The sequence below is a fragment of the Nothoprocta perdicaria genome, unplaced genomic scaffold (assembly GCF_003342845.1).
Source record: "Nothoprocta perdicaria isolate Ctin4 unplaced genomic scaffold, notPer1 scaffold_22, whole genome shotgun sequence".
NCBI lineage: Eukaryota > Metazoa > Chordata > Aves > Tinamiformes > Tinamidae > Nothoprocta > Nothoprocta perdicaria.
In genome coordinates, this window is record NW_020455415.1 from 6,086,958 (window position 1) to 6,101,212 (window position 14,255).

The window sequence follows — 14,255 nt, forward strand, 5'->3', positions numbered from 1 at the left end:
GAGCGAGAAAACAGCTCGCTGGTTCCCTTCTCATCATCAAAGCTCATGAGTGTGAGACTCATGCTTAAGGTGCCCCATTCTGTTCATCTGTAAAGCCACTTTAAAGGTTAAAACTAATTATATGAGATTTTAATCAACTCAGATTTGTTGTGGCTACTGTTTGCAGCTAGAGGAAGCAAGTTAACTGCCTCTTGCCTTTTTTCCTGTTTATATTTTAACAGGATCGTGCGAGAAAAATACGGCATCTTAATTCAGGGAGAATTAGTCATTTGCTTTATGTGGAAATCTTCGGCRTGTAGCAATCTCACCCAAATTCAGCCAAGCAGGTAAGCACATGCTGAAGTCTACAATTAAAATCCTTAATTAAATCCTTAAATTAAGCACATACTTAAATGCTTTGCTAAAGAGGGATATAATCTCTAACATGCTTAAGATAAAGTGTGTGTTTAAGTGCTTTACTGAACCAGTGCCTTTGCTACAATGCAAAATATGTTTAATTGCAAAGTAACAGCGGCATGAGGGGAATCCCACAAAAAAGAGCAACTTCACAGGGGCGCCTGGAGGGATTTATCACCATGAACCTCGTGCAGCCCGTTTGCTCCAGCAATTTTAGATGCATGAAGACGTTTGGCACGTGGTGCAGCGGGGTTGTGAATTGCAGCGGGCAGAACTCGGCTCTGGATGCCGGCTCCGGATCCCGGCCGTCTCCAGASGCTCCCTGTCCCCTGCGGCTTCCCGAGCAAGGCCTGTGAGCAGGGAGCCCATCCCAAGGGGCCGCTGTGCTTACCGGGCAGCGGCGCCGGGACACGGCTCGCGAGGCTCTCCTGCGGCTCCCAGCAATCCAGAAGGGGCGTTTGGGACAAGCTGCGGGAGACAGGGAATCCTGGAGACCTTCGCGCGGAACAGCGGCTCCTCCGAGCAGCCCCGGTCCTGCCTCGTGCACCTCGGCCACCGGACGTCTCGGCCTCATCCCGCTGCAAAGTCAGCGCTAAGGGAAGAACGAAACCATTATTTTGGAGCCGTTTGCTCCCACGGGCTCCGCAGCCGCTGCCGAAAGCCCAGCTGGAAGCAGGAGCGTGGGGCAGAGAGGGCAGGAGGAACCTTCACCTCTTGCTGCTGAGTGCAGCGGGTCGTGCAAAGAAACGATGTCTCATACTCAATAAAGGGCAGTTGGAATCGCTTCTTCATATATGATCTTAAAATGAGATTTTTAATTTTTTTTATTTATTCCATAAACAATATAACAAAACTCAGCAAGTTAACAATATGACGTTTTCACCATACAGAGTCAGTCACAAATATTTAAAACCTTTGCAACAAGAACAACAAAACCAAAAATATTACAAGAATAATTTACAAGAGGATCTATAAAACAGCAAAGCGCTCACAAATTTTCCAGTTTCCTTTACACAATATCACTACACTCTTTCACAACATTTCTTTTTATTACAAAATTCCCAACAAAAGTTTAATTTTTTTCTTTGTATTTTGGTTTTTAAAACCAGAAACTTTTAAGTATACATCCTTTTATTAACACCCGAAGGTGCAAAAAAAGGGAAACCTCACACATACAAACACTTCACAGCACTTTTCTAAGAAAAATATACACTTACAAAATATTTTACAAATTGGCACACTTAAAAATATACAAGATTTTGTAGGCGTCTTAGAGTGATCCTTAAGAATTATACTTCAATTGACTCTACAGAATATTTATAAAGCTTATTCTAAAAGAAAAAAGGCAAATCATTTCCAAACATGTTAAAATTGCAGTGTAAAATGTTAAACAGAACTGGATATGTTACATTCATAAAAAGGGCCATTTTGTATTCCTTAAATGCTCGAAGGGGGATAAAAGTTTCCTTTAGCACCATAAACCAGTAGCAACTTAGTAAGGAGGTGCCTCTGGAAGTTAACTTAAGGAGCGGTACATTCAAATCTCTGTAGGCAGCAGTCGAGAGGGCCGCAGCCGGCGCTGCAGGCAACGAAAACAGAGCATCTCCTTAGCTTCCTACCCTGCGTCCCACTGGGAGTCAAAGACAAAAGGAGTTTACTGGTATCTCGCTTGGGTTTGTTTTTGTTTTTGTTTTGTTTCGCTTTATTTTTAAAGTCTTCCCTTTGTGCTTTTGAAACGTGTTTTTGTGGTTTTTGTGTGTTTTTTTTCCCCCTATCTACTGAAGGGCAGCGGTGATCGCAATGGTGGTTCTGCCTCCTCCCGCCCGCGTGGCGGCACCCGCCTCGCTCTACATCCAGGTTCCCTTACATGGCTGTTACTCCACGGTCATTAGTGTCACTTGTTTACCTGAGAAACGGATTTGAAAAGCCTTGCTTCTACCACAGACGTTGTACTTCGCTTTCTTTTTTTAATTATTGTGTTTTTTCTTTTTTTTTTTTTTGCATTATTTTGCACGCTGAAGAGCTAAAGAGGCACGTTCTCAAATAGATGTCAGCGGCTCGAGCCGCGCAGCCTCGCGGGAGCTGCACCAACGCAGTCCAACGCGCTGAGGTGAGAAGGCAGGAGCGAGGACAMGAGCCCTCGTGCCTGCTCCTCTTCTCCTGACCCTCACTCCCATGGAGTTTTTTTGCTTTTCCTCCCTTGATTCTGGCGCTCCAGGAAAGCACTTGAGTGGGCAGGAGCCTCAGGGTCCCAGAGCGCTGCCCAAGTGCTTTGCTAGATTGGGACCTCAGAGAAAGAAGAAGGTGGCCCAGCCGGCAAAAGATCAAAATGCTTCCAACATGTTTCTTTTGGTTCTCGGTTGATTTGAGCTGTAATGCCAAAAATCAACAGCAATCTCGATAAAAACAAGCAAACCAAYTAAATAAAAGAGAAAAAGCCATGCAGAGCTCGGCTCTGATGGAAAGTGAAGCCCCCAGCCCTGCTGGCTTCCCCTATGCCAAACTCAGCCTGAGCCTGGTCTAATTCATCACYCGTGACTTGTCTTCCAAAAATTCCTCATGCTTTAAAAACATTAAAAAGCCAGAATGTAAACCTCATTAAGACTCATTTTTAGTTTTCGCTTGGATTCCCCATTTCTGGTGTTTCCCTCTTTGTAAAACTTCCACATGCAAGTGCCAGTGGCTTGGCCAAGCTGCTGCTTTACCTGGACACTAACTCCCCAGAGCAGAAACACACAGCACACGGACAGGAACACTAGGCAGTTCCTACAGGCTCTTCCACACGCAGAACTGTGGAAAAGGGATTTTTGCAGAGGAGACATCTTTTTGTGGCTTCAATTCCTCTCCCCACATAGCCAGAACCCAACTAAAGGAGGAGAGAGGAGGTTGGAGAAGACGATGTGTTTGGAGATGGGAAAGGGCCGCAGGAGCCCGGCCTATCTCAGGGTATGAGATGGCCGAAGGCGGCCAAGGAAGGAATGGGCCCTACTGACCAGGCCCGGCCTGCACTAAGAGCCACGAAAGACTGGAAGTCAACCAAATACACAGGGAACAACCATGTCTGCATGGCCAAGAATGAGGCAAAGGCGGGAAGCAATGAAATTCTTGAGGTAGTGATAGACAAGCGACCATCAAAATTAAAAGGGAGGACGACGAAAGTTTGGCTCAAGGCAATTTCAGAAATTACTGTTTTGGTAGCCGGTTTTGGAGCAAATTGGCAGAAGGATGACATTTTTGGGCACAGAGGAGGGCCAGTGGGATCTGGGCTCTTGCAAAGCATGGTCGRAGATTTGGGGGAGGCAGCGGGATAACGGCCAAAGACGGCAGAGAACTGGGAGCAGCAGTAGGGCTGAAGGAGAGCTCACCAAGGCAGCTGGTATTTGTGATGACCACCACCCGAAACATCCGGCAGCTGAGCATTCACGGGTTTTTCCACGTGTAATAAAGCAGTCGATACGTTTTACGCCTCCTATTCATGCCCTATTGCACATTCCTCAAACGCAATGAATATTGCTAGCGGCCGGCGCGCCGCGCGGCCACGGTCAGCGCGGGGACATGGCGCCAGGACGGGCGCGATGCCTGGCACGGCTCGGCATCAGGAAGAAGCCGAGGGCCTCGGCAGGCCCCACACGTCCCCGCACGGCGCCCGCGGGGAGCCGGTGCTGCCGGCAAGGTGGGCGCGTGCGGGGCTCGGCCCCAGGGCTCGAGTGCCTGCGGGAGCTGAAAACACTGACTCCAAACCACCATTTTGCAGCTCCACACGTTCAGTGAGGAACCACCTGCTTGTTTTGTTAATTTAAGATAAAAGCAAGTGTCTTAACCGCTTCGGAGGTTGCCCTAACATCTCCTGCTCGCGCGCAAACCAAGCTGAGCTCTGTCCTCTGCCAAAAGCCGCCTCTGGGCTCCCGACGATGGTGAGAAGGTGTTCGATAGGACTGGTATTAAGGCTCCCCTTCCTCACCATTCCCTCTTGCATAAGTGTGCGCCGGCCTAAACCCCTCGGCTCCCGACAGCTCCCTGCCAGCAGGTCTCTTGCATATCCAGGTTTCATAGTAAATCAGCAGCAAAATGCCCAGGCTCTCCGTTGCACAAGGAAAAAAACATGATTTTCTCTGTTTCTGTGATTTCCTCGGCGGGCGAGGGTGCGGCGAGGAGGGTTACGAATAAGGCCTTTTGATAATAGTTAGCATTCAATCCTTAATGCTGTCTTAATAAAGTCCAAGTATGATCCGGCCCTGATTGGTGAGATCACAAATAGTTCCTTTTTTTTTTTTTTTCTTTTTTTTTTCTTATAATACGGACTCAGTTAAAGTAAAGGTTCAGAGTTGTACTCAAAACGAATGATTTTGCTCTCAAAATTTCAAACTATATTGGCATCGCAAGGTTAGACATTTAGGAAACACCAAAGCTATGACGTGAGAGCGCTTTCGACAGGCTCTGCATCAAAAATATTTAAAGAAACGACTTAAAAGAAAAGTAAATAGCAATAAATGTATGAAACATCAGCTTCGTTTTTTTTTTTTATAACTATTTTAGAATTTATCCCAGGTTATTATAAAATATATAAAACTGAGATACAAAGAATTAGCAATGTAACTTTGCATTTCAAATGATCTTCAGCTACAGGTTTTGCTTTAAGAAAACAGACACTCGAAAAGCAGCTGTTTCGTAGTCTCTAGATGCAGACACTTGAGTTCCTGTCCAACTTACCTTGAGGGATTTTCTGAATTCCTCCAACACTTCCACTCTCTCCTATAATGAAACTCAAAATTTCACCGTTATGTTTTTCTGCTCATGATTTTAAAGAGAGGACATTACAATTTCCCAGTTTCAAAGTTCCTTTTTTTTTTTTTCCTGTTTTTTTCCTGTTTTGTTTTTCCTTTTTTTTTTTTTTTCTTTTTTTTTTATGAGCTTTAAACCACAGGGTGAATCCATGAAATGAGGTAAGTAAATTTGGCACACTTTTAGTCATGTCCATAAAACTTTTGGTAAGTTGTCGAAGTGAGCAATATCGTTTTCATTGTGAGTTACAGGTGCTTTCAAAAGGGGTGGTTAGTACGGAATAACTGGAATGTTGATAGTAAAATCAAAAGGCATAGCTGCAGAAAACACTCACAACCCAATGTCGATAGAGAAGTAAAAATATATACAATACAGTCACTTGTTCATAGTTTGGCACAATTTTTTTTTGTTGTTGCTGTGGGTAATAGTGCATAAACTACTGTACAACAGTATGATTTTTTTTTCAACAGTCTTTCACAGAGAATACCAGATTAGGTTCGCTTTCAAAGAATAAAACCCCACAATTTCAAACTCTTCATCTCAGCACTTACATGTCAACATAGCACAAGGCATATTTTGAAAGGAACAAACGGACGGACGGAAAAAACGAAAAAAAAAGGAAAAAAAGGGGGAAAAAAAGGAAAAAAAAAAAGAAAAAAAAGGAGCAAAACAAACATCGAACGTCTTTCTAGAAAAGGGAGTCTCTTCTTCAAATACAGGTAAAACCAAAAATGTTGTTTCTGCCTTAAGAAGAATGGAGTCTGATTCCCTGCAGAAAAACCAAACATTTTATGCCATCTTAGTTAGCTCAGGTGGAGTCACCACGACAGGATCACACACTCTAAGCTCTGCTAAGAGCAGATGCAGCTTTTGTGATGCAGGTTAGGATACAAACAGCAGAGGGGGCCCGAAAGCGCTCAAAATTGCCGCGTGAAGCTCAATTATGAATGAGTTTCTCATTTTGCAAACTAAAGAGCCTTTAGTTTAGGTATCTTGGCTTTTGGATGCATAACCTCTTTTTTGTGTTTTATTTTTTACAAAATGTTCAAAAAAAAGTCTTTCCTTTGCAAAACCATTAAAAAGAGCGTGTAATTGKTTTTTTTTTTTCCCCAATAAATAAGTAATTAAAAACTGAAGAAGCCAAACAGCAGAAAAGAGTAGCCTTGTTAGTTTTTTTAACCCCAGCCAAGCCAGAAAATTGGTCATTCTTTTAGGTAGCTTGCAAGTAATAAGTATATTCATGCATTAAAAAAAAATCAAAAAACAAAAAACAAAAAACAAAACAAAACAAAAAAACCCAAAAACCAAAACCAAAACCGAAACTGTAAAAGGGGAATGTCTTTTTTTTTTTTTTTCATGCAACTTTTGCTTTCAGGAAGGAAAAAATGAGGAACAGCGGGCTTAGCAGGTAGTAGGAAAGTTAAAGGGGCATTCCAGCCAGTTTGGTGCAGCATTACCTCAGTTTTTCAAAAGAAGCTGTCACAGATGGGTCCTTATGGGTCTGTTCACGGTCCGTTCGCTTTATTTTACAGTTCTCATCCCTCAGTGATTTAGAACTTGATTTATGACGGTACAGTTTTTTATGGGTAGGTCCGTTATTGCCTAAAGTGCTCAGGTTACTATAGTTTTTATCAAAAAAGGGAGAGTGAATGTCTGTGCCGTACCCGGGCGAGCAGTTGGGGCGGCCGGGGTCGCACGTGGCGGCTTTGCTGTTTTTGCTGGAGCCCTTGCTTGACTTGTGGCTCTTGGCCGTTGCTGGAGAGCCRCTGTTGGCCTTCTTCTTCGCCTCCTGTGACGTCCCTGCCAAAATTTTTAGCGTTTTCAATTTCAGGCTGTTCGACTCGGGTGACCGGAATATGTCTGGCACGCTGTTGTGGCCAACGGGCCCCCACAGGGGCTCGATGGAGGCCATCATGAACCTCTGAACGTCTGCCATTCCTGACGCAATGTTGGAGAGTATGTTGGAGGGCTCCTCAAACTCCCTCTGATCGTCATCCAGGAGACTGGTGGTGCTTCCTATGCTGGGCTCCGACCAGCCGGTGCCRGGGTCCTTCCCCAGGGACCATTCCCCGGAGAGGCCGTTATGCTTCCCGATTTTCAGCGGGCTTGGGTTGCAGTGCTGAACACCCTCGGCGAGGCCCTTGGTGGCGGAGGCCGCGTTACTCAGCTGATTGACGGCCCTGCTGCCAACTCCTTGGGCCTTTTCGCCGGTGGCTCCTGCAGCGTTTTTCCCTTTCCGGGTTGTTTTGGGGGTCTGCCTGGAATTTTTGCCTTGCGGCTTRTCGGTTCCTTTGTTGGTTTTGGGAGATTTTTTCCTAGTGGTTTTCTGGGAAGAGCTTTGGTTTRTACCCGCATTCTTGCTGGATGAACTTTTCCTCTTAGATTTTGACACTTTGCTATTGGTGCTAATTTGACCAGATGGCTCATTAAATGTTGACAAGCATGGACTTTTTTCGAGGAGGCTGACAGAATCTTCATCGTTGAACATATGGAACTGAAACTGATGATTATTTAAAGTAAACCCATTATCTGCCTGCTCCTCGGTCTGAAGGACCCCACAGTTCCACTTGACCTTCTCAGAACTGTTGAGAACGGCCTGGGTGCTCTCCTGAAAGCCCTTCAGGGTGCCCAGGGGTTTGGCGTCGGAGCCGGCTATCTGCGGGGAGAGGTTGGGAGTGTCTGGAGGAGACATCTCCGACAGGGAGGACTGACGGAACTTATCGGGAGTGAAGTTGGAGATGTCCAGAAGGTCCGTGGACTCCTTCAAGGGGGTTATTTCATCTATGCTTTGCTGGATCACTAGCTTGGGACTGCAGTGGGCCAAGAAGTCGTCGTTAATATCATCCTCGCCGTCCTTCTCGCATGACTTTAAACTTAAAGAACTGTAATTGCTCGAACTAACTGACAAAGAACCCACTGAATCAAAACTAATGAGCCTGCCATCATCCGTGCTCAGCGTGCCTCGCTGGAAATGAAAGCGCCCCTCGCCATTAGCGAAATGACATGACTGATAAGAATCATCAGACTGCACTTGTTGGTTATCCGGCATGTAATTTTTTTGGTAGAGCAACTTGCCGCCGTTCAGGTTGACGGGAGGGTAGGCGGCGGCCGGGAGGGCGTCCGCGCCGGCCGCGCCGCCGAAGTCGCCGGGCAGCCCGGCGGCCTCCCGCATGTCGCCAGGGAAGTCCTGCGGGCTGCTGCCCGCCGCCTTGCCGGCCGGCCACACACCACCAAAGCCGCCCTGCTCCACGTCCAGGTGGCCGGGCGAGTGCTGCAGCTCCGACTCGGAGGGCGGCGAGAGCACGCAGCTCTGCGCCGGCTGCAGCGCCGCGAAGGGCTTCTCGGCCGGCGCCAGGCCCGGCAGCGCCGGAGCCTGCTCCGCGGGGTGCTGGCTGAAGTACGAGATCCCCGTGTTGCTCGACAAGTCGGAAGCATCCAGCAACGTCTGCAGATACCCTCCAGGGATCAGGGGAACGTTGCCGGCGATGTTAGCAGATGGGAGAGGCTTGTCTGAGGAGGAGGTGGATGGGAGGAAAGCAGCGTTTTTAGCCATCTTATCCTCGGGGCACTCCGGAATGTGGGAGCTGTCTGCAGCACAAGGAACATCTTCGTCCTTCAAACGAGCTGCAGGGTCCGGGCTTTCCAGCGCTGGGGAGCCCTCCGCCGTGCTGGCAGCACCTTTGATTTTCTTGCATTTCAACCTGGCTTCGCTTTTGAATTTGATTCGGCGGAGCACCTTCCTCTCCGTCCCCTTCAAGTCCCGCTCCTGCGCTTTGCACTTCACGGAGGCCAGGCCGGGGATGTCGCTCACGTGCAGCCCGTTGGCGCAGCCGGGGGCGGCGATGGCCAGCGCCTGCAGCCCTTTCAGGCCCGYGTCCTCCTTGCTGCTGCAGGGCTGCTTGGCATCCACGGAGCAGGAGCCCAGCTTGCTCACCGACTGCTCGATGGCTTTAATCCTCTGAATCCGGTGCCTGTTTGCTAGCTTGCATTTTCGCTTCCGTGGGTGAGGGAGGAACGAAGCATCTGAGCCGTTAAGATAGAAATTCTGCTTGTGGTAGAGAGATGATCGAAGCAAATCCATGCGGCTCTGCTGCCTCTCCTGCCAGAAGCCCTTCAGCGGGGCCAGCTTCTCATACTTGCTGAGCAGCTCCTCGTTCAGGGTGACGGTCGTCTCATTGGCATCCACCTTGCTCAGCTTCACCAGCATATGCTTCTCTCCCTTAAACCTGTTAATGATGATGTACTTGATGATAACGGGGGGCTCCTTGCGAGAGACTTTTCGCCTTTTCTTCGGGCACCACTCGTCGTCGTCTTCTTCTTTGGGCCCGTCCGGGAGCCACTCCTTCTTATCCAGGATCTTCTCGTTCTCGATGGAGTCCACGTCGTACAGGTAGTCGTCGCTGTATCGCACTTTCCTCTTGGCCCGCAAGCCGTAGTTCTGCTGGATGAAGGAAGTGGAGTGTTCCCTGGACAGGTAGCGGCTGCAGTCCTTGATATCCCGTAGCACGTCGAAGGAGGACTCGGTGCAGGTGCTGTCGTCACTGAACTCCCCAGAGTCCTCCGTGGAATTCACCGAGTCCAAGAAGTGGCTCCGCTTGGAGCCCACGTACTGCACCATCTCCGCACTGTTGCACGATTTATTTAAGGCAGCTTTCTCCTCCTCCTCGCCCTCCTCTTCCTCCCCGTCCTCCTCCTCCTCCCCCCAGATGATGCCTTCTTCAGACTTGAACTGAGGAGGGTCCGTGGCACTCCCCGGCCCCCTTTTCAGGCTGCTCCTGCTGTCCCTCTTAGTGCAGTTGCCGAACACGCTGGGGAAGAAGTTGAACTGGGCGTCCTCTTGCAGGGCGGTGGTCTTCTCCCGCACGTTGTCCTGGAAAGATTCGTATCTAATCTTTAAGGAGCAGACGTCGCTTCCTAAGGTTGAATCGTCATCATCAAACATGTAATTATCCACATCCTCCTCCGAAAATAGATTTACAGAAAGCTCATTTTTGGAGCAAAGGTCAAGCAGCTCAATTTTACTTTCGCTAATGAAAGATTCAAAATAGCCCCATTCCTGGTTGGGATTTGTTAGTAAAGGTTCCTCGCCATTGCATTTGTCTAGTAGTAATCCCTCGTAATAATTTTTCTGAGTGGGGTCCTCTGAATCACTGTCAGATTTTTCTGCATCCCTTTTGTCTGCTGCCCTCGATTTATGCATAGGGAAGCTTAAAAGCTGGTCTGAAAGCAGTTGATCCCCGTATCTCATGGTTTCTCCTGTGCTCATGCAGTGAATCCCTATATCAGAGACCGAACAGGTGTCATAATCCCTATTTATATCACCCACTTTCAGGCTTATTCCCGGCTCCGCATCAATGCCGTCCTTCGATTCAATAAAGCAGCCCAGGCAGGTCCGGCTCGGCTGCATCAGGCAGTCGCCGGTGAGCGCCGACATGCCGCCGGGCTCCATGATGGTGAAGGGAGCCTTCTCGCAGTCGCCCGGCAGCGACCACGAGCTCATGCCCTTGGTCACGCACGACGTGAGGGAGATGGCGTGCGCCGAGGAGTCGTCCGACGCGTGCTCGGGCGCATCGGTGAGGCGCAGCGGCGAGGGCGGGCTCAGCGCGCACGGCTTCTTGCACGGCGGCGCGCGCTGCGGCGCCTGGTTTTCCTTGGGAGCCGGCGTCAAGGCCGGGAACGTGGCGGCGGCGCAAGGCCTCTCGTCGGCGGCCGCCTCGTGTGGCTCTGCGGGGATTCAAGGAAAGGGAGGAAGGATCAGAGAGAGAAGGAAGGCAGAGCTACCASCCTGGCGCACCAGTTCTCCCCTCTGCCCTTTTCCACAGCCAGCGGGTGACTCTTCCCATCGCTTGCTCGGGAAGCAAGCAGGCCCTTCCCCACTCATTTGCGATCGCTCATTTGCGTATCTAATTAATCTCAGGATGCACAAAGCCCAGAGAGGTAAACACTCTACCCGCCCCCCCCAGCCAGCTGGAGTAGGTACAAGATTACGGTTAAAAAAACCCAAACCACCCGCTCTTTCTCTCTCATATACATACCGTTACCTGGATACTGCCGTTCAAATCTGACAAGGTTATTAAAACACAAAACAAGCCTAATAAAAATGTTCCCATTAACGTTTAAAAAATTAACAGAAAAGTAAGATTCTTAAAGAAACAAAACATCCTTCTGCAGTCTGTGCAGCCTAAGCATACCCGGACTTCATCACTGCTCGGGCACCAAGTTAGCTGTAATTTTAATATAAGCAGTTATTTTGGTACTGTCCAAACTGAGAGAAATGTAGAGGGTGGCACAGAGAGTTTAAAACATTTTGTTGTGTAATTGTTATTATTTTGCAATTCTTTCAATTTTTCCTAATCTGCAGAATGCCTTTTTAACATGAAGATTTCTTTTATCTAACAATTTTTTTTCTTCCATTTTATTTTTTAACCTCATGGCACTATTTTATGGCAGAGCAAAATTATGAATATACTTTTATCTGACTTCTGGCTCAACAGATGATATGACCCTTGAAATTTAAATACAATGTCTTTTCATCCATGAACACGCTCTGATATCTCTGTACTAAAAAAAAATACACAAATGCATGCATTTGTAATATCCAAAGACCTCTGCCGACCTAGAGCTGATTCCTGATGCTTTTATACCGGCACACATCTAACCTTTTGGGTAATTTCATTGAAATCAGCAGGGCTGGCAGAGCACTACGGTTCCACTCAGTGCTAACAGAGGGGTGGAAGCGCCTGATGTGGATGTAGGAAATACAGAAAAGAGCAGCCACAAGCAACACCATGAGCATCCTGCAAGTCCACCAGATATAAGAGGCATTTTTGGAGAAGGGATGACCACTTTAAAACGCAGCTGCCTCATAAGCAGGGGGCAGACAGAAATATGTGGCACYTGGGGGGTTATGGGGATCATCTGTGACAACTGCTTTTATTCCAAACTGATCAGAATGTGGAATTTCAATCTCAACYGCAGCATTCAATACCCAGAGATATTATTCTATAAATTAAACTATTTTTTTTTAAGGTTGGTATCCATATGAGTGAAAGTATCTCCTGTGAAGAGCAAATGCCCAAACCTGACTTCTTATTGCACTGTCCTAAAATCAAGAGCGTGTTGCATGAAAGCCCTAAAGTAGCTGATACTCCAGAACAACCACAGTTAAAAATTAAATCAGAATAGAGACCCAAAAAGGCCTTTTCAGTTTTACCCCAGCTACAGCCCGGCAGCATATGGGGAGTTGTAGAGGGAAAACACTGACCGTGCTGCTAGGAATGGCACGCTGCAACCCCAGCTGTGCAGAGAGCAGCTAAGGGCTGCTCTAAACTGACCAATGCAGCCAAGTTCAGCTGACAGTACAGGTGCACGGGTGCAAAAAGCATCAGCCAAAATTCAGCAATGGCATAAGAGCTGCCTGCCAGGCACTGCTACCTTCCGAAAGAAGAACAGGGTCAACCTGATACACCTACACAAATATTTATTTAGATATTTTTATACATTGCAAGCTTTTGGGGTAATACAAAGTCTTAAAAAAAMCCAGAAAATTAACGAAACAGCTTTGCAGAAACACTGTGAAGAACAAAAAAGTGAAGCTCTGCCTCAGCACCAGAAAGCTGATGCTTAACGCAGCTCACAACAGCAAGGCCGAGTGCCTCAAGAACACGTTCCAAGGAATTTTTATTTCAATCAGGTTTTCGGGCGAGAAGGGCGCTATTATTCCTAATTAGTTATTGCTTTTGAAAGCAAGTATGGAATAGATTAGATTGAATAAGAATAAGTTAGCTACTTCAGGCAGGCTCCTCGAAGAGGCAGATCATTCTCCACCGATGTCAATGAAAGCTGAAATGACTTAGTAGTTCAGAGGATCATGACTGCGACTAGCAGCGTGTGTTTATACACCAAAGAGGTGTCCAGAATCCTAATGGGATCTTCAGCTGCCAAACTGAAAAGGTCTGCGCTGCTGGAACGATCACAACAGCACGTGCAGCTTCCGCAAGGTCCTGAAAGCAGCAGAGCTAATGAATCCTGTGTTCCCTGCGCATCTGTCTCCGAGGATCAACGTGGCACAGAGATCATCAGCTCACAGGTCAGACCCTCCCTTCCTGGGGGTGGAAAGTGGCGTCTGTTTCTTCTACCCGATCTCTGATTTCCCCAGATTTGTAGGGGCTGAGTGTCTTTCACTGAAGTTTGGCTGGGATCAGCTAGCAGCTGCATAAGGAATCGTGAGGTGACGAAAAGGATCCCAACAGACAGAGGGGCAATGTGATCTCATATGAGTTGTCTCCCTGAGAAACTAAGCAAAATCCATAATTCAAACTGCATGTGCACACAAACATTTCCAACCATGCATATGCATGGACAAAAGCGGTACTTGTTAGACTTAAAAAGCTGTAGATTCATAGCTGGAGTGACATCTTGGTAGAAAACACCCATTTACTCTACTGCTCTACATTTTAGAGATACCTGCAAACCACTAAAATTAAATACACGAAAGGAAGGAGGAAAATAAGTTGGCTTGCAAGTAGTTGCTGCTCCCTCATGTAGTGTAATTAGGTTCCTTACCATTTTCTTTCACCCCATTAATCAGGATAGTTTCTTGGTCTTCTGAGGCACAATCCTGCTCTTGTTGGTCATCCATCAATTTAACCTCTTTCTGTTCATTCCATGCCCCACTGCATCTGGCCAACCTGTGCATTTCCAGAAACATAACCACAGTCAGTACAATTCCCCAAATCAGCTCAAGGAAGCGTGAATAAAAAATAACTACAATAAAAATAAATAAAAAGGCACACACATATGCACCACATTGCACGCTGCCCCTTACCTGCTTGCGAGGACAAATACTATTTATTAAGGCTACCATCGCTTCGGTTACCTGCTCCAAAAGCTAAGCCCAGGGTATTTCAGCAGGGTTAAAATGATGCACATCACCATTTTCTTCCCCAAAGGCCTTCTTTAGACCTTTGAGCAGTGCTCTTCACCCCAGCAATGCCTTTCACATCATCTGAAATTGCTTTGCAAACVCGGGTGGGCATCATTGTCTCCGTTCAGCAGAGGGGTGAGCACAGATGCAC

General features: G+C 47.4%; 1 protein-coding gene across 1 annotated transcript; it reads right to left on the reverse strand.

Annotated features, from left to right (window-relative positions):
* Positions 1-6,562: 6,562 nt before the first annotated feature.
* Positions 6,563-13,842, reverse strand: NEXMIF (neurite extension and migration factor). Its single transcript, XM_026038903.1, has 2 exons — positions 13,744-13,842; positions 6,563-10,902 (listed from the first exon to the last, which is right to left on the reverse strand). The coding sequence occupies exons 1-2, from the start codon at positions 13,817-13,819 to the stop codon at positions 6,632-6,634; spliced, it is 4,347 nt and encodes a 1,448-aa protein (XP_025894688.1). The 5' UTR covers positions 13,820-13,842; the 3' UTR covers positions 6,563-6,631.
* Positions 13,843-14,255: the final 413 nt, after the last annotated feature.